The 20275-nt window shown below is 43.0% G+C and overlaps 1 protein-coding gene across 7 annotated transcripts in view; it reads right to left on the reverse strand.

Annotated features, from left to right (window-relative positions):
* Nucleotides 1-64: 64 nt before the first annotated feature.
* Nucleotides 65-20275, reverse strand: part of UNK (unk zinc finger) — a 45979-nt gene continuing 25768 nt past the window's right edge. Inside the window, exons 8-17 of one of the 7 annotated variants that reach the window (XM_074889463.1) lie at nt 19325-19467; nt 17990-18037; nt 16928-17092; nt 12593-12661; nt 11734-11908; nt 10493-10594; nt 8809-8997; nt 5723-5904; nt 4916-5173; nt 65-4529 (exon numbers count right to left, since the gene is read on the reverse strand). In XM_074889463.1, the coding sequence (XP_074745564.1) occupies nt 4374-4529; nt 4916-5173; nt 5723-5904; nt 8809-8997; nt 10493-10594; nt 11734-11908; nt 12593-12661; nt 16928-17092; nt 17990-18037; nt 19325-19467 (1487 nt within the window). In that variant the 3' untranslated portion in view covers nt 65-4373. Of the gene's footprint in view, nt 4530-4915; nt 5174-5722; nt 5905-8808; nt 8998-10492; nt 10595-11733; nt 11909-12592; nt 12662-16891; nt 17093-17989; nt 18038-19324; nt 19468-20275 lie in introns of all 7 variants that reach the window. The other 6 variants (XM_074889465.1, XM_074889462.1, XM_074889466.1 and 3 more) reach the window with 6 other exon arrangements.

Raw genomic sequence — 20275 nt, forward strand, 5'->3', positions numbered from 1 at the left:
GGGCACGGGGCTGCACATCCACCCCGGGCACGCATGCGTGCACACACACACACGCACACACTGCTTTAGTATATATTTTTTTTCTTAGCAAAAAAATAAAAATTTATTGTCCTCTAAAAAAAAAAAATCCATCCTGCCCTTGGAAACTGTGACACAGATTGAGTTCTTTCCAGCCCCACATGCAAATTCACTCTGCCAAGAAAAGAGTCTAAACCAGGTTTCCGACAGCCAAAACACATATTTACAGAGTACGAGAGAACGACAGCTGAAATCACAGTTCTATACATGGAATCAACAACACGTTTTACACACCACCGATCACCATTCTGCCAACTTCTACACGGACTAGGGGCGCTTCTGCCCAGTGCCCTTCCTCCCAGGGAAAGCGGGGAAGAGACTGGTCAAGAATTGCCACCAGAAATACTGCAGTGTGTATTATTATTATTTTTTTAAACGTATACTGTATTTATTTTGTTTTAACAATGGAAGCTACGGAGTGGGGAAGCCCCAGAAATCTCTCCGATGCAGTCACTAGTTTGCAGGAATACTTCACCTTTAAAATACTAGGTTTTACATCAGTAACATCTATTTTGCTGTTGGCCATCACTCCAAGGATTATTATAATTCTGGAGGAAAACACTGGTAATATTCTTCCTTCCCAGATGGGGGAAAAGGAGAAAGAGAGGAGGTTCGGAGGCTGGTGGAACAGCAATGAATTACTGAGTCCATTCAGTGTTACGGGCTTCCTCACAGGGTAAGGACTTCTCTTCATTGTCTCAGCTGCACAAGCCTTGCAAGTGGCTCAGGTTCAGCTTCAGAGATGTACAGAAAGTATAAAACCCTTCGGCAGGGGATCAGCTGCAGTGGCCCCCTTTGAAGGGGGGGGGGGATCTGCTTAAGGAAAGTTGTGCTCCAGCTCTGAGACTTTCCCCCAGTCCCTCCTGTGCCACCGTGTCTCTGCCACAGCTGGCATGCAGCTACATCATCTAAGGCTGGAGATGATCTAAAAGTGGTCCTGTTAGCCCAAAGCGATGCCAAAATTCTTCAGCTCCTGGCTATCACCTACAGCTCTAGCCTTGCTTTTTGATCTCTATCTACCCAGGATAGCATTGTCTTAAGCCATCTGCTTCTATATTGTTTTTCCATAATAATGTAAAAGTTTATTGACCTTTAAGATACTGTGGTTTCACAACACCATCAAGACTCCCTTTCTGCAGCTCAGAAGTGTCCAACCTGCACAATTAGTCACCAAGGTTAACACTTCCAAAGCTCCCAAAAATTTGGGGAGGAAAATGTCGTTATCCAATAAGGAGTCTGTGTGAAGAGGCAGGACCCAGACGTGTTCATGGCTGTTCAGCAACAGCCAGCTGGGCTGCTCGTCAAGAAGCCTTGTGGACCAAAACTTCATTTTGAAGCGTGACTCGGCCAAAAAAGCCCCCTTAGTTCTGATGTGTTACTGCGTGTCCTGTAAAAGGGAGTTCCTGCTTCAGAAGGAAGCTTGACAGTACATTACAGGGGCTGTACTTATTAGCACCAGGTTTATTTCAACAAGACTCTTCTTACACCATACAGAAGCTGACCACAGACTCTTGAGCCTTAAGCGCAGTGCTGTGATGACAATTCATCCTTCCTGCCTGGGGCAGGCAGTAACAACTGCTGGAGGGGGTCAGAAGTGCTGCCCTTTTCCCCTGCTCTCACCTCACTCGGTTATGAAATTGTCATATAAGTGGCCCCCCAAAATATTTGAAAAATATGCAAAGATGAAGTTCTCTCTTCCATCTGATGCTTAAGAAAATAATTCACATTTCAGATTTTTTTTTGTTTTTTTAAAGCAGCAAACAAATTCATAGAAACCTAAATTTAGGAAGTGTTTCTTAAAGAACCAGAGGAAAGCGAGAATCAGCCTATGTGCTTGTGCAAAGAGAGTGCCGAGATACATTGGGGTGGGGGCAAGGGAAGGGGCTAGTGCTAATTCCTTCAGGCTGCTCTGCCATGAGTGCAGTGTGGCAATGGAAAGTTAAAATTCAAGGGCCACAAACGGGTGAAGTTTTGAATTCTTTGGTCCTTCAGTATAAGTTTTAAAACAGAGAAACTCTTTTACTCAAAAGGGAAAAAACGTGCTTTCTCTGGCCTGGAATTTTCCTTGTACCGCCCCTGCCTAACCACTGCGCCCCCACAGAAACTGGGGGCAAATATCTCTTCCCCCTAGACCCAACAGCCCTGCGTCACACCGCGACTGGCAGTCCCAGTGAGACAGGCAGAGCTGCCATCAGGGGACAAGCAGCATCTGAAGAGAAGGGACAAAGAAGTGTCCCTGTGGGAAGCAGATGCAGTCACGCAGCCGGGTGTCAGACAGTTCTGAGAAAAAAAAAAAAAGAGGGTTGGCCAAAGGCAGCATCACCCTGAACAGTCCCACAGGGTGGTAGGAGAGCAGATAAACCACCACGCTAATAAAAAGTGTTACAAACCAATAGCCAAAACAGGCTGATCAGCTCTGGTTCTTATAAATATTAAAGACCTGATTCAAGAGTTTATTTCCTATGATTTAAGTTAGTTACAAAAACTTTTTAGTAAATTTTTATCTTAATTGGGCTTTTTCCCCTCCCCCCACTTTTTTTCTTTTTTTTTTTTTTCTAAAAAAAGAAATGTTCACGTATCTTAATAAAAGGTCTTTCCTTAAGATCAGACCAAGGCAGATGCGCTGCCCCATGGCACAGACATTCAAAGGCTATAACCAAACAACATAGCCACAATAGTCACTCAACAGTGTCTCTCCATAAAAAAAAAAATTTAAAAAACTGATGCTAGTTACAATAAAATACACATGGAAAAAAAGCATTTTTACCAAAAAACCCAAAAACAAGTTAATGGGAAAAACATAAAAAAGAACTACACAGAGCTGCACTTAAGAGATCATCTGGGAATGCATATTAACGCCTTCCATGTAAAGGAAAGGTGGAATTATGGAAGCAAACCTAATTATGTCTTCGCATTAAATATGAAGCTTTCTGAGAGGCTCCGGTAAAAATTCAGTTTTCCTACAACAGTGGGCTGCTGGAGGTTCCAGTGCTTTTCCAGGTCAGGGAGGGATAGCACAGGCTGCATCCCTGTGCAAAATAAAAATGTTTTAAGTCAACTGAGTGGCCTTTTGGTTGAGATCCCAGCAGGTTACTGCAATCCACCCGATGTAAAAATCCAGTGGACACACTGGTAAAGAAAGTCACAGGAAAGCTCAGCTACTGGACAGGTCTAAGCTGGTGGCATTTCTTTGTCACGCTGGACTTTCTCTGTCACCACAGGCATATATGGTCTCTAGTGTAAGGGCTTCTGGACCCAGCAGTCCACAAACCATCCTTGAGGTGCTGACACTGGCAACATGGACTCTGTCCAACAAAAGTGTCCTCAGACTACCTGGAATTGTTTCATGCATTTCAGTAGTGACTATGAATGGGGTCCCTGTGGCTAAAACAAAATGAATCTGGTCTGAAACAGTAAGAAGTCTCTAGACAGCCACCAGACAAAGCGGTGCCTGGAGAGAACTAACCTCTGCATCCATATTTCTTTCATAAAGGGCTTTAGCTGACACAAGGGAAATAATTCTAAGGCTGCTCAGACCTGGAACATGGTAGCTGTATCAGCAATGAACACTAGTCACTGAATTTTGGGGCTTGGCTTGCTCTAGGTCCAATACATTTTTTTCCCTCTTTTCCTCTTTTCATACAAATATACAAAGAGTGTAAAAAAATTTAAAAAGCGAACTTTGCTGATTAAATGACAGACAAAGTTCCTGCACATTCAGAGATCGGCAACGTGAGGCCCACCAGGCAGGCACCCAGCAGAGCTTCCATCAGGGAGGACGGCTTTAACCAAGCTGGGTCAGCGAAAGAGCAGGGAGACCGAAGACAGGAACAAGTCATTTCAATCCACCTCGATCCTCCCCGTGATCTCAACTCTTCCTCTGGAAAGCACATGGAAGCCCCTCTTGCCCACTCTAAATCCTTCTGGAAATAGTCAAAAATTTGTTATCACCTAAATAGAAAAGAGGAGAAACACAGACTCTTTGCAAATGGCCCTTTGATCTGTATTAAAAACAGCTCTCAAAGTTCCCCAAGAGTTAGAATTAGTGGGGCACGGGTGAGGGGCAGTTTAGATACGGGATGTAAAATATTAAAAAGTGCTCTGCAACTAATTTTTGTTTTATGTGTGTATGTGCATGTGTGTGCATATATATACATACACAAACATGCACATACGCACACATATATACATATATATACACATACATATATATATGTACACATACATATATATGTACGTATGTATAAAGTTAAAAAGTTCTATACGATATGATTAGAACAAGTGTCCTTGGAAGGTCACGATTGGAGAGAGTGGGGCCTGTTGGGATGGCAGATGGGGCACTCGCCCTCCTCGGCGCACGTTTCACACAGCACTGCGTGTTGGCACGGTAACACCACCCGGTTCTCCTCCTGACACTTAAGGCATTTCACTGACTGCATCTGAAATACCGCCTGCAAGAGAGGGGGACAGGGCAAAACATAAGCATCAAAGTCACAAAGCAAACGGGCTCCCGTTCTGTGCTACGCGGTTTGGGGAAGGACTCGCAGCTGTCTGCCCATTCCGCTTCGGAAGCAAAAGCAAAGCAGCACAGCATGATGTCTTTTTAGGACCTTTCGGATCAACAGAGCAGCTTTGACTGCCTGAAACTCTGTACTTCAGGCACAAAGCAGAGGCAGGTATTTCCCTGTAGGTTGGCTAAAACTCACTTAGGCTACACCCACATGGAATTGCTTTGATAGGCTTCTGATTTCTGGCTGAATGAAAGAAAACGGAAAAAAGCCGCAATCTGTAGGAGCAGAGAGAGCAAAGCCCTGCCCTGCAAATCCCTAGCACTCACCTTATCGACTTTCTCCAGGTTTGCCCGCAGCTGTTTCTGTAGGGTGTAAAGTGAAGAGAGCGAGAGCGTTTCCAGGTCAGAGAAAGAACGCAGAAACTGAGGGTCCTGGCCTGTGTGGATCCTCTCCAGCTCCTCCTGCAGTTTCTTCACTTGCAGCTCCAAGGCTTCCCTCTGCTCCCGGGCCAGTTCACATTCCATGTTAGCTGTGTTGGCGCGATCATTTGCTTCCTCTGCCTCCTTTTTCCAAGCATCACAAGCCTACAAGTTCCAACAAAGAGGGTAAAAGAAGCAGTCTGAAAACTCGGTCAGCCTCCAAGAGAGAATCCCGGGCAAAAATATCCATTTCCATACACTCCCCACCAGAGGCGTGTTCTGTCCAATCTGCCCTGTTCCCAAATTCTGAAACATCCTTGGAGCTTTGCTTCAAAGTGCAGCTCGTTCCAGAGACCCCATCTGGCTGGACTGTGGTTCTACAGACTTGGCTCATACCATTAAGGGGACGAGCTTTGCATACCAGCAAATTGTCATGGATCTAAGTCAGCTGGCAGGTCTAAGAGACTGACAAGCACTTCAGTGTATCTGTTATGACACCTGGCCTCACACTTCCAGTATCTGAACACAGACGACACAGCAATTCAGACCCTCATTCCAAGGCAGATGGAAGAATAAGAACACTTGAGAGAGTCTGTTTGTAAAACCTACAGCTGTTTCCATCACCTCAATGTCTGGAAAGTTTCTCTTTAAAGGCTGACACCCTCCTACTCCTTTACACTCCCTAATCCCTCTTCCTAGGAGTTGCTCAAGTACCTGTTTGGCTTGTTTCCAAGACTCTTCCCACTGCTTTATTGTGCTGTTGGCTTCATCCAGTTCTTGTCGCAGCCGTGCCAGCTCCGCAGCACCTGGACCTGACAGAAATGCAGGTGAGGTACTGGGCGAAAAACTCCCCGAAGCAAAGTGTTCCCATATGCTGCTGTTCATCCCATTTAAACCTGTTTCACAGGGAAATAGAGAGGGTTATGTCACAGGTGCTGGCAATTTCCCCATTTCCTCCCTACCCTTGTGAAATCCAGGATTTGAAAATGTGTACATAGCAAAAAGAAGATCATCTTAAGAATTACTTTCATCCCCAGGACACAGGAGTCCATCACAGAGGGACTTTAAAGGGGAAGTTTCACACTGTCAGGCCTCATCTTTAATGATACAGGGAGGGCCCAAGAAACTGAGTGGGGGCAACTTTTGAACCAGGCTGTTTTAGAAGCATTGATTTTAGAGCAGAGCTGACTACCAGCTTGAATCCCCCTTCTCATATGAGAACCTCTGAACTGCTTACTACCTTCCTACTTTTCTGGGCAGCACAACCTTCAGTGTTGGTGAACAGATTGGTTCACACAGCCAACCCAGGTGGTGCTTCCTCTCACACTATATCCCAAGAAAACTTCTGCTTTTGTCTCCTCAGCTTGGTGCTTAGAAAAGCAGCATCATTTCCCAAACAGTGAGACTAAACTGCACCATCCTCATTACTGTTTGCAGATGCAAGAAACAGCACTAACTGGAAAACCCTGTTTATAAACAAGTGGAGGCAATAGTATATACACCAGCTCCATCCCCTGCAGAGATCTAGCAGAAAGCTAGTGCTTGGCACTGGAGAAGACTAACTAACCACTTCCCTATTTTAGCTTGTTCAAATAATTTCTCTTTTCAGGAAGAGATTTAGGGCTTAGGAGACAAAGCAGTAGAAAAACAGCTGTAAACAAAAGCGGCTGTTTTTCGCAGACTCCAAGGTTTGTACTCTTTTAATAACAAAAATATTTTTACTTAAAATAAGCATCCACACTTTGCACTCAGGGGAGAACTAGCAGGAAAAAGCTCATATTGAGACAGAGCTACTGAGTGATGTGGTTGCTTATGCATACAGACATGCACCAGTTCGATGTAGCAGTCATTTTCATTTAGTGGTGCTCACCACTGGGTGTGGACATTCCTAAATCTAGTTGCATTTGATAATTCTGATTTTACGGCAGCTGAACTGACTGTGTCTGCAAGCAAGGCCTGGGGCCAGTAGCCTCTCAGTGAGGGCTAACCCAACGCCACTTACATTTAGTGCCAGCCAAGACACAAATGGTTACAAAAAAATACAGCTGAAAAGAATAGTAACTTGTCTTCGCTAAGGGCTTAGGTGCATTAACAAGTAATTTAGCAGAGCAAGAAGGGCTCTTCACGGGCTCAGGCCACATAGCACAGATCTACGTCAGCTGCTCTGAAGCACGCTTGGTTGAGAGCAAGAAGTTTTAATGGAACCTCAATTCACATTTTGTTTTTCAAGCTCCAGTTTTCTTGAAAAAGGGAATCTAGCACTAAGCAGGATGCTGGCAAGCCACAAGTTCTGCCCTAATGCTGACCAAGCTTATCTCGTCGTTTCTTTTTTGCTCCCTCTTTCCACCTGCTGTTCTCATTTCATATTGGAAGTGGCAAGGCCCTTTGGTCAGGAATGCCTTCTCTGCACATTTTGCATCTAGCACAGTGGAAACTAGCCCAGGACTAGGTATTTTTAACTCAACTGCAATACAAATAAGTAATAACTACACACACTACACACTAACTTATGTGCATCAGCAAGTCACATGGAATAGATAGATTCCAGATTCCTAACTGTTGGGTTACTGTTTAAGTATCTTACCAAAACCTCAGCAAAAATGGTTTTGTTATATTACAGAAAAACAGCTTTTTTCTTAAAAATCAAGTATTTAAATTCATTTGTGAATTTCCTGCATTTCTTCGGCTTTTTATTTGTATAACTACATAGGCAAGACAGTTATAACTAACTTGTTTCTTCTGAAATTAAAGTCAGGCCTTATCAGCAAGTTTTCCTTTTCTTACTGCAGCTGGGATGAACAGCCAGCCTCAACACTAATTAATAGCAGAGATGCCCTCTGATGTCTCTCTTTTCTTATTGCAACAATTGTAAAAGCTGTTAAAGCCAAACAAATAGCAATTGCAAGGCACGGAAGCATGGTTTCGGCCTACACAAACAAGGGATGCAGTTACACAGGTAAGTGCATGCAGAAATAGATTACAAAAGCATGTAATCATTTTATCAGGTTAAGCTGAATATTAAAGATTAAAGCATATCTCAATTCTGAAGAAGCATTTACGTCTAATATCAATAGAGAGAATTAATATTTACTAACAGAAATAAGCAGAGGCAGTGTCACTGTAGTCTGAAGCCCAAAGAAGTTTGTTTCTCCTGGAAACCCTGTGCCTGGATAATAAAATACATTTGGCCCCTCAGTTCCCAGTTCTGCCCAATACAGATGAAGCTCCAAAGCAATTTCTCTTCCCTTCACAGTCCCTCATACAGGAAACAGATCCTCAAGGAGGTGGGGGGGAAGGAGCAAAGGGGCAAAGTCCATACTGCAAAAATGTGTGCAGAGTGCCAAATAGGAGAAAAAAGCACAATGACCCAAGTCTGTTCTAGAGCTCCCAGAAGCCAATAAGACCTACAAGCAGTCCCAAGGGCAAACTGCAATCCCCACCTTAAATAAGCAAAGCTGAGGACCCAACTCTAAGTTTTTTGTAAAGTGAAGGCTCAGCACAGCATTGTTCTCAGGAAAAGGCAGAGCTCTTTCCCCTAAAAGGCATCAGAGCAAGTCACTTAACCTATCTGTCCCTTTTTCTCAGCCTAGAAACATGGAAAGAAGAGGGAATTGCTCCCTTCTTCACAAGGTATTAGCTGATTTTTGGTAAAGCAGCTTCTAGTACTGTTGCTGTTCTCATGGGAAGAAGAGATAACACATGGCAGCAGTGAAATACATTAAAATTAAAGCTAACTTAAAAGAAAATACTTACATGGCACAGACAGGCATGTACATGGGACACACACACTGTGCATTTACCTAATGATCCATGAGAAGCTGATGTCCCCAGGAATGTGTTTTCTGATTGGCTTAAGTGTCCCTGGGGCTGATGGAGGAAATGCGATGAGAGGCTGACCGGTGGAGAAGGAGAGGCAGAGTGAAAGGAGGCAGAGCTTCCAAGGGACCCGGGGATATTTACAGGAGCAGAACTTTGCAGCAAACTCCCACCTGGACAAAGAACACACAGAGAGGATGGCTATGTGTGACCATGAAGTATGGGCCAGAGCACAGTGCAGGAGTTCAGAGCAGAAGGTGTTAGCTTCCCTCTCTCCTTCCTAAGCCCCTCGGGATTCCCTCTGCTTCTCATCAGGTTTCATTCCCTTCTCAGCCTTTAAGAGGAGCACTGAAGCTGCCATCCCATGAACCACATAGGTTAAGACCCTCCAGAGTTCAATGGACCACTCTTTCATTGGCCAAAGCAACAAAAGGTTCTCTGAGCAGAGTGCAGTCCCTATCAGCCTAGAGAAGATGAATTTGGTATCTGGTGAAATACTTTGTAAAGAAAAACTCACTTCTAAAACATGTGCCTCTGCCTTTAACACTTCCAAACAACCTGTAGTGAGAAGACTATCATGCTGGGTCAGGTCAGGATCTGAACTGCTAAATATCAGTGACTAGCTTTAGGCATTTTAGACATACTTGAGTGCCTGGATCTATCAGTAATAAAAAACCCCAACTAAACAAAAGCCCATCCTCCAAAGACATCACACTTCCTTTATACAAGAGGTCATTCTGTCTGCCACACACAGACTGAGGGAGATCTCCGCCCTGCTCCCCACTCTTTCCTGATCTCCCTTCTTAGATCACCAGGTAACACCCAGACCTGATGTGAACAGAGGGAAAAGCAGTGTGGAGGATCTCTAAGCCACTGCAGATGGGTAGTGGCAGAAGCAGGGCTATCAGCAAACATGCACAGTAAACTTTTTGACCAGGCTCTTATCTTTGGCAGGGAAGTGGAAGAGATACCCTTTAGGGTTCCCTTCCACAGGTCCCTTCCTACCTCCATACAGCTCCAGGCAGTGTAGTTCCCTTGGAAACCTTCAGTCCACCAAAGTTAGCTCTCATTCAAAACCTGTCTTACACAGCAAGGGTAGCCAGAAACTACAACAACTTCCAAAAAGCTATGAGACGTTTTTTTTTCCCCCCTGAACACTCATTAGAGACAGGTAGAAGAGGCCTTAGCCTACCTCCACATATTAAAATGAGACAGACATTACAGGAATCAAATCAGCAGACCATGATGACACTGTGTGACAGATGGATAGCATTACCAGGTCAGTGAGTTTCCTGTTACTGCTAGGGAGAGTTTTCTGCTTAAGATGCAAATCGTTATACTTTGGCCTGTTTTTAAAGGTATCAGATGCCTTCTAGAGTCTACTTGCACACTTAAAAAAAAAAAAAAAAATATCAAGCAAGTCCCATTCAGTCTCAAGAAACATCCCCAAGACACCTGGGCCCAATGGCAAGAACTCAGCTTTGCTAGTCAACAAGGGCAAGCTTTCACTTCAAAGATGCTCAGCGGTTGCCAGAGTTTGTTATAATTGCTGTTTTAACCAATGTTATTTTGGGACTGGTTTTAGAGCTTTGTTGGGCTGGCTCCACTGAGGTGACTGGGCAACACTGCTTGGCAGAAGATAAAGAAAGCTCTGTTGCTTTCATGTACCTATCATGATGCCACTCGTGTGGGGCACTGTGCTGCTGTCAAATGTCTTCTCCAGGGCAGCCACTCCGAATTCATTCAGGTCCAGGTCATCCAAGGCAGACTCTGCCAGACACAGAGGTACCAATTATGTTATAAAGGACCAACAACTTCAAGAGATAGGATGGCCCAAAGAGCCTACATGCAGAGGAGCCTTTGCTCTCTATTTGTCAGTCTGCACGGCCCTACTCTCCGCCCTGTGCAACGCTGCTCTTAAATGGTTTGGCAGAAGTGTCATGGGCAGCTTTTCAGTTCAGGTTCTTTTGCCTGATCTGATTTATTTTTGTCTCAAAGTATTCCCAAATGTTATATGAAAACAAAAATTTGATGAAGTAACAGCAGTTCCCATAAGTCTTCCCCAAACTGCTCTTTCAAGTCTGTCTGTAATATGCAGTAACACTGGTTTATGACATGTCTGGGTCTGGCTTATGCTTTGTCCCTACTTTGCTGAAGAGCCACTCGGAAAAGAAATACCAGTAGAAGGGAACACTTGAAAAACATCTCTGAGGTTCAGAGATGGGTAAAATAAAGCAAGCTTATGAATGCCTCCAAATGTTACATCTATTTGAACATGCCTCATCACTAATCAAGATCAATGTAATTCCATCCCACACATGCCCACTCATTTCTATTATTATTTTTAACCAATTAGTGAGATCACCTCAGAAACGTCAGATTGGAGGAAAAAAAAAAAAAAAAAAAAGAAAAGAAAAACAGGTGACCAAAAAACCTGTACCTATCTAAGAGGAGCGATTCTAGTCTCTGGACTCTTTTCTTACAGCCTCTGTCCTACACTCTAGGAAGGGCAAGTCCTTACAGTCTACCTGGTAGTAGCTATAAAATTGTCATTTAGAATGTAAGGGGTTATAACTGTGGAAAATGCCCCTGTGATTTCCTGCCTACTCCAAGATCTCTTTGTCACTTTGACAAACCTAAAACTAAGGCCCTTTACACCATCTGACATTCTGAGTAAGTGGCTCAGAGGCCTTTTGTTGGTCCCGTGGGTGAATTTCATCCATAATGACCTGCAGAAAACATCAGATGTGTCACAGTCACAGAAAAAGCTTACAGCCTCAGGAATCTGCCAACACTGACAGAGATGAAAAACTGGAGTTCACTGGAACACCCAAGCTATTCCAATTCTCATACCTGGTGATCCACGTCTGAGGAAGCCCTATTAGCATAAGTAAAAAAGGCAAAGTTACCTATGACAGACTCAACGGTGTCACTGGTTGGGTAGAAAGGAAGGGCATTGGCATTCATGCCTGGTATGCTGCTGGTGCCGGCAGGGCTTGGTGGCGTTGCAGCCAGACTGGAGGTGATACTAGAGGAGATGCTGGATGTCAGCGGGCTCCCCACTGGGAGAATACCCAGTATGTCCTGAAACAAGAGTTTTAAAAGGGAAAGAGGTAGGAAATAAAACATCTTTATAGAAGAATCCCTTTAGAAACATGCAGAAATGAGCCAAAGATCAGCAGCAAACCTGTTCCTGCCTGCTTCCAACCTGACAGATGGCTGGTGCTACTACTGGGCTGGGGGTGGGGGAGAGATTAACAGCTTTTCTTTAATTTCTGCCAACTGTTCTCTGTTACATGTCCCCCCCGCCCCAGTATTACAAACATCCTTCAGACTGCCCCAGAATTAACTCCTGTGACCCACAGGTTGCATGCAATCATAAGGATGGGTCACACAATCACTCACTCAGACTTAGTTCAGCCCACGACTTAGAACCTGATATTAAATTCTCTTTGCCAAATCCTTGAACTTAGATGACTCCAGAGATCCATTCCAGATCAATTTTCTGTAATTTGGAGACTCTCTCCAGCATGGACCAGGCCTATAAATCTATCCTGAATTCACACAGGTCTAGCCATTCACAAATAACACCTTCAGCAAGTCATCCCATCTTCATAAAATAATCACTCAAGCTGAGCATCCCTAATGGTGTCCGGACTGTCATTTACTCCCTACAGAGTTGTCTGGATCCACAGAGATTTCTCGTGTCCTTGTCTGTGGTGGTGTGAGCACTGAGCCAAGTTCAGAGCCCTGCTAGCAGTACTGTACCTGTTTGGGCTGTAACAAAGGTTGCTCCTGGCTCCTGTGTTCCAGTGAGTGGGACTTCATTTTTGCTTGCTGCAGTAAAGAAACAGAACAGAAGATAAGCAGAGGGATTAGCAGCAAAATTAAAAATGGCTGACTGTTGGCTTTGGAGAGGCCATGGGAAACACAGTCCCTTCCTCCTGCTCTGGGCACTAGAGAATTCGGAGAGCAGGAAAGCATAGCAAGCTGAAAACACTCTAAGTAATTTGTTTTCTATATACCAGAACATCACCCCTAGAGTTGTGCAAAGGCTTGTCACAACTACATTTGGCTTCATTGCTGCTATAAGTCCTCTGCTAGCACAAAGGACATCTTAATGCATTTTTGGTCTTGGTTCTTATTTTGCCTTGCTATAAATAATTCATCAGCCCTACTAGTATCTAAAAAAAGGGCCAGAAATAGTGGGAGGCATACTCTATTTTTTAAATTACATAAACATTTTTCAGCTTTGGGAAAATCAAGTATGTAGATTATGTTTTCCCTCAAACATTTCCAGTTCCCAGCTAGGATTGCAAAGTAAAATATACTGATAACTAACAAATTTTAAAAGCAACATCATCAAAACTGACTTTAAAAAAAAAATCCTTTCCCCATCCATTATCACTGAGAGCTCAAAGCTATAAAACGCAAGTGAGGTCAAGGCTGTCTGGAATTGCAAAACTGTATGAACGCAAACATACATTTAGAATTCCACTCTTCAGCTTAAGGACCTTCCAGCACTACACCCTTAACTGACAGCAACCCTCGTGCCTCACAACATCAGTCAATTCTGAGCTAAATAACCAGAGTTGGGAAGGAAGTGGCCCCATGAGCTTGTCAGTGTGTAACGGTCTGTTCTGCAGGCCCTGCTCTGCTCCTCCCAGACTGCTACATGTGTAAGGCATAGGGAGATCAATCACACCCTCTGGGCACGGAGGGGGAGAAAAAAAAAGTGCTAAGAGTCAGGGCTGCTTGTTTACTCCCTCTCCAACCCCCCAAGTCCGACTCAGGGACATATTCCAGGCATAAAGTCCGCTCGATTGTTTTTATCACAAATGCAGTCAGTCACCATCTCTGCAGGGGAGATTCGGGCACGATGTACAACAGCAGTGCATGAGACGCCACACTGACCTGAAGTGATACGCCTTGACTTTTTGGCTTAAAGACCCTTATGAAAAAGATAAATGATTGCTGGAGAGGGATGACACATCCAGACAGGCGAAAGAGCAGCAGAAGAATTCATCCCCTGATTTTACTTAATTAAATCATTTTCTCTGCTCAGCTCTATGCCTATGGGCAGATGGGGAGGTCAAAGCCTGGCAAACAGGCCGTTGAGATACGGACACAAAGATCCTTCTGTGGTGGGTACCATTCTCTCACGCTTCCCTGAACAACATACAGTGTGTTTACATACAGCAAAACTACCACTGAACCGATCACAAGCTTGTTTTCCTTTGTGTGCAATAGATGCGTTACATTAGTGCATCTGTGTGTGTCTGATAACACGCCTGCTAGATTATCCAACACATCCCTACCCTGTTTGACACTCATCTGAACACAAAATGTGCTATCAACAGACGTCAGCAGCTAAAGTGAAGGCATACACGCAGCCATGCCCCCCCCCACTGAGAGGTTTCCTGCCAATGTAGCTAGCTGGCTCTGGTGCAGTTAAGTCTTACTGGAAGGCTTTTTTTCTTTAAGGAGGAGAAAAACTGAACACATTTCTAAGCTAGTCTCAATTCCCACTGCGTGGAATTCATGTAAGACCAGTGAAAAATGGGACAAAACGACTGTCACCACTAAGCCAGTCTCCTTTAACTCTGAATAACATTAAAAAGGGCATACATCAAGACAGAAATGCAAAGGGCAGGCTGAAATTCTCCAGCTCACTCTGTTGAAGTCAGGAAAGAAAACAGGGCACATAAATTACAAGTGAAGCTGAATGTTTTCTGACCAGCGTGGAACAAACCTACTGCACTTTGTGTCAGGACTTAGGAACACCTCCCGGTTGTGGCACAAGTCCTTCCAGTGCAGCCAGCATTTTTCCAGCTTGCTAAATCTTTTGGGACTCAGGAAAAGTATTTTTAGCTTTAACTGCTGGCTCAGCCTTACCACAAACTATGTGGAACTTATTAACACAGAAGGTGCATTTTTCAGTCTAATAAGATAGAAACTATTTTACAGAGGAAAAATGACAAGCTGATTGCAGAGCTGAGCCAGAGTGTCTCTTAAGTTTTCAAATACGAGTGAACAAAGTTAAATGTCTAATTATTGGTCTAATTTACAGGGTACATGAGAATCTCTGGTGCTCACTGAAGCCAAAGGGAATTACAGAGGATTTTTAAAAGTAAGTAATTACAGATTAAAAGAAAATTAAATCAGGACACTTATGAGACACCTAATTTTGTCTGTAGAAGCCTAGCATAAGGCAACTGTGATTACTTCCATCTATATCTTAATAACTATTCATTCCAGTCATTTAACAGAGGTTTTTGCTTAAAGCCACATAAGAAACTACCTGAATACAGTATCTTTGTAGCACAGCCTGGACTTCAGACATAAATGCTCATCATCTGGCCCTCCTTTTAAAAGTCCTATTCATGCTCCATCCCCTTTCTCCTTGGCTTAGGCTTGCTGCCCATTTTCTCCAAAGCAGGGCCTCCCTGGCACTCTGCCTCTGCTGGCAGGAAACAGGGGTTCTCTCAGTCCTTCGGCTTTGGGTTCACTCCTCCTTTGCACCAGAGGCAATAGAGAACGAGCACATGTTTTTTCTTTTGTTTCTAAACAACTGCTACAAGCTGTTGTGCCTGCAAGAAGTGCCAGGATCACAGCATGGTCTGCTCTTTACCCCCAAAGACGTGTTGCATCAATTTGCAATTTCCTAAGCCACATCCACGTGAAGCAAGACAATGGAAGCATTTATAAGAAAGCGCACATGCATATAGCTTAATCTGTATTTGTCACTAAATCATTTTAATTAGACTAAACAGTGTTCAAGACTGGTCCTACTGCAAAGTTTGGTCATATTTTCCCAAAGTTGTAAAAATAAATAAAACAAACCCCACAGAGTCTGCTTCTAAATCCAACTACTTTATGCAAGATCTTGTCTGGACAGGATATTTCCACTGTTTTCTCACAGCAGTGCAATACTAACGCAGCAGTATAAGCTTATTAAGGGTAGCTTCTTTAATATTACAGACGAGTTTAAACGTAGCCAGGTTGAAAGCAGCCTTCTTGTCATCTCTGTTTTCAAGCAACATAGACCAGGCAATTTTATTCCTTTCTGTATTTTTTTTTTAAAAAGAACTTGTAGGAAATATTTTTGCAGGCACCTCTTCATACAAGTAGCTATTCCTTCCCCTTAATTGAGATGTTATTCTATCACAATTACAAACCCAGTGAGGAATAAAAATTGAGACCCAAGCTCTGTATTGAACTGAGCTGACTTGGAAGGGATGGTGCAGAGAAACTATTAATTGTAACATCAAGAAAGGAAATTCACGGTAAGAAGTTGACTGTGGAAAAGTTCATGTGTGGTAGAAGAGATGGAAGAGACTGTTCTAGGCTTAGTGAGCTGTCTGAATAAGGCATGACACCAAGAAGGAGAAGACTGAGGAAGCAGCAAGGCAAGACTGGGATATCCAAAAGGGATAAGAGCGAATGTTATTAGAGATGTGGGTTGGGTAAGATTGCAGAGGGTTCTTCAAATGAGAATGAGGAATTCAAATTTAATACAGAAGCCACAGGAGAGAGAGTCAAGGATCAGAGTGATACAGCCAGAGAAGCAAGAGACAACTAACATGACATTTTTTAAACACTGGAGGAATGAATGGTGAAAACAGAAGACAAACCAAGTCACGGAGATCAAGGTAAGAGTTTGGAGTGAGAACAGAGAAGGAAGGATGAGTTTCCATGAGACAATACAGCAAAAGAAACAGCAACTCTTGGCAAGGACCTAAATAAGGAAAAAGAAAGAGCAAGAAGTGATATGTGGGAAGCTACCCAGGGTCAACACAGGACAGAAGTTGTGAGGAATTAGGAAAACAAGCAGCAGCTCAACTTCTACAAACTGAGTGTGTGATGGCAGCTAGGCAGACAATAGATGTAAGATGGAAGAGACTGGAAGGGAGGCTGAAAGCAACAGCAGAGATCTGAGAACTGCTAATGAGAATACTGCCTTCTCATTTTTGTTCCTTGAAAAATAAAAATACATTCAAGCTAGACTAGGCAATTTCTCATTCTTCCTCATCCCCCCAACTCTTCCAGCCAATATTCCCTACTAACCTGGCATTTGAAACTCTTCAAATACTCGGCCCCCACCTGATCTTCTCGCTCAAACCCCGGTGCTTTCTTGTAGCTGCCGGCTGCTGTTACTGAGTCTGCAGGAAAACCAATAGTCTCCAAGCTGTGTGGCTTTCCAATGGCACCAGGAGGAGACCCACATATATTAGATGGGCTTCCGAGACTGCTGTTCCTACAAAGAATCTAATAGAAGGGACAAGTGTCAGGAAAGTACAGCCAGTCAGTAGCAACAACTCGAAGAGGAGAGGCATCCCACAGAAGAGCTCATTCACTTCACTGTGCATTGATTATACTGACAGTCAACACAAGCGTACAAGTTTCCAGTAAACAGTAATTAAGAACCACGAAAAAGCTACAGTAGATACTGGATTTATACAGTTCCACAATTATGGCTTTATTGCCATTACTTTGTACTGGTTTGCAGTCTTATAAAAAACAATCTCCAGCTCTAGTGACATTTATTCTTTTTGAGGCCTCAGATACGACTGCTCAAGTTTCCAAACCTGACCAAAACTCTCTTCACTTTCCTTAGGCTACAGTGGATCCTGTCTGCACTCTGAGTAGTAGTGTGAAACCTGGAAAGGTGCTATGGCAGTCAGAGCAACCAAGCATATCTGAGCTACACGTAACACTATCTTTTGATTTCCAGTTGGAAATCTGAAAGTTTTAATGCAGGCACAAGCCAAGTATCAACAGCTGCATTAAAAAAAACAAGGATTTCCAACAGTTCCATTCTTTAGACTAATACCAGGGATCACAATCACATGCAACAAGGCTAGTTTTGCACTGTAGATGAAGCCACAGACAGCAGCAAAGGAGATTAAGATGAGTTTTACTGAAAGCGCCTACCTGGATCAATGCAGATAACCCATTTTTCTGGGACAAGAAATTATTTGCCTGCACTGGCAAGCACAACTGTGCTTCAGACACCATTTAGACAGCTACTGCTACCACAGATTCAAATGTGGCACAGTCTGGGTTGGCATTAGAAAGAAGGAGCATCCTACAATGTTTTGATTTTATTTTTATACAGACATTCTGCTGTCCACGCTTCCCTACAGTCGCAAAGATACTACTCACTGTGGTGGAGGTGGGGCTAGTTGGCAGAGTTCCTGATTTATTCCACACCTACAGTACAAATACAAAACAGAACAGGCCATGTGAGGCTGGCTGCTAGAGGGACCTTTTTCTCTGATTAATTCATCACGTAAAATGATCACCAGCAAAGCCATATTTGTTTGCAAGCTACATACAGATGCCCTGTGGAGTGATGAAGTCACAGAAAGACATGTGTTGCTGTTTGGCGTATATCCAAGGATAAGGAAAGACTGTTTAAAAGACTAAGAGCCTGAGATAGAAAAGACCTGAATGGTCTATTAAGTGGAAGATATCTTCCATTTCACTGCCATTTTCAGAGAATTTAGATGATACATTCATAAGACGAAGGGATTTTGGTTTTTACTGCTTTCCACAGTGTTATTTAGTGAGAGAAAACATTACGTCCAGACTTTAAGATCTGTTTGGAATTCTAGCTCCAATCAAATTCAGAACTTTGAACTGCTAGGCTGGCTTTGGCACTAAAAATCAAACTATCAGCTTCTCTTTTCAAGGAAAGGGAATAAGATAAAAGAGAGGTCCTAAATGAGTTCATCTCATTCTGACCGGTTTCAAATGAGTTAAACTCATGTCATTTTACCTTCTCAAAACCTCGACCAACCATCTGAAAAGGTTACACACCTTATCAAAAGGAAAGGCTTGATGAAAAAAAAAAAATCTCAGCAAAAATGATGTGGTCTAGCATTCCATGGGCTTCTTATCTGTTTGTGTGTATCTATTCAGCATTTAAAGATCTCTCTTCTTGTATGTACAACTGAAATAAAGTACTACCAACAATCTGGGGCATTACCTAAACATATTTCAGAGTTTAGCTATCTCCAGAAGTAGGAGGGGAAGCGAATCAAGGATATCCTATAATGCAACACACAATATGCACAGGCTAAGCCTCTGAGATTATATATGTAAACAAACTCAATTGTAGTTATGTACTTTAGACATTATTGGCTCACAGCCTTTAATTAGAGTGTTTGGAAAGCAAGCCCAATATGTACCTCCAGACAGGAAAGAGTTGGACTTCATGTGCGGATGTATTCCACTTTCCTGAAAGTACAAGCTCTGCGCAGAACGGAAGGCTTAGAAATTTTACAGGTGAAAGGACAATACTAAAGCCACTGAATTGTATGTTCCAAACAAATAGATCTCTCAAAATGTGTGGAGATGAGATTTAAAAGAAAAATGCCATATCCTTTGGGCTTTTGAACACTTAACATTTTCTCTTCTTGGGAGAAAGAAGTACAGTGACTCAGAGAAACTCAGATTTATAAAATATGAACCAGGCTTCCTCACAGTGCTACATACATTGCTAAGGTCTGGGGCATGTGGACTGGAAGGGCTGACTGGAACAGAATCACCAGCTGCCGATGGCATATACATCACCGGGCCTGTCTGTGTTGGGCTAGACACAGCCGAGGATTGCTGTAAATCTTCATTGAGAGCAGGCTCTGGAAGAAATAAAAGCACATGGAACATTACTCAAAACTGTACAATTGCAATGGAGCACAAGATGTTTAGGAACAAGAATACCTAGATATTCTTGAGAGAAGAAATATTCCACAAGCACCTACTTATAAGTATAGAAGCAAGGAGAAACATTATCTGGCAAATGGCTACTCCTTATCTAATATTCCTTACATTATTACTGTCATCACTTGTACACTGTGCTGCTCTTTAGTCCATTAACGCTGCTCCAAAATTATCTTCCCTGCGTGAATTGTGTGTTATTCATTCAGCCATCTTGAACTAAGCAGAGCTTCTTTCATTGCTAGTTGATGGGTGCATTATAATTATCTGAGGGAGATAAGTTTCCATCTGTGCTCACTACAGACCATTACCAAGAAAAAAGTAACGTACATAGAAAGGCATACACAAAAAGGAAGTGTCACTGGCTTGGAAGGTAAAGTAGAGATGCTGTAGACTTGTAGTATTTACATCTAACACAACTCAGCATCTTTACAAAAACTATATAACTGATACTATGCCTATTGCAATATCTGGTTTCAACACATTTCTTGCTAATAATTAGCAAAACTCATGCTAAGAGCAGATATAATAAATGGATAACAAATCCTGTTATTTTTAACTGAATTAGACCCTCAGTGTTCACCTTGCTAAGAAAGTACTAAAAGATGCAATTCCGTAAGACAGCATAAGAAATAACCTGGTTGGAATAACCTAAGTGCCACAGAATGTTACTCTGGCTTTAAAGTAGTATAGTGTCAAGTGCAGTAATCTTGCTAGGAATAAGGCATC

The sequence above is a fragment of the Strix uralensis genome, chromosome 19, assembly GCF_047716275.1.
Source record: "Strix uralensis isolate ZFMK-TIS-50842 chromosome 19, bStrUra1, whole genome shotgun sequence".
Taxonomy (NCBI): domain Eukaryota; kingdom Metazoa; phylum Chordata; class Aves; order Strigiformes; family Strigidae; genus Strix; species Strix uralensis.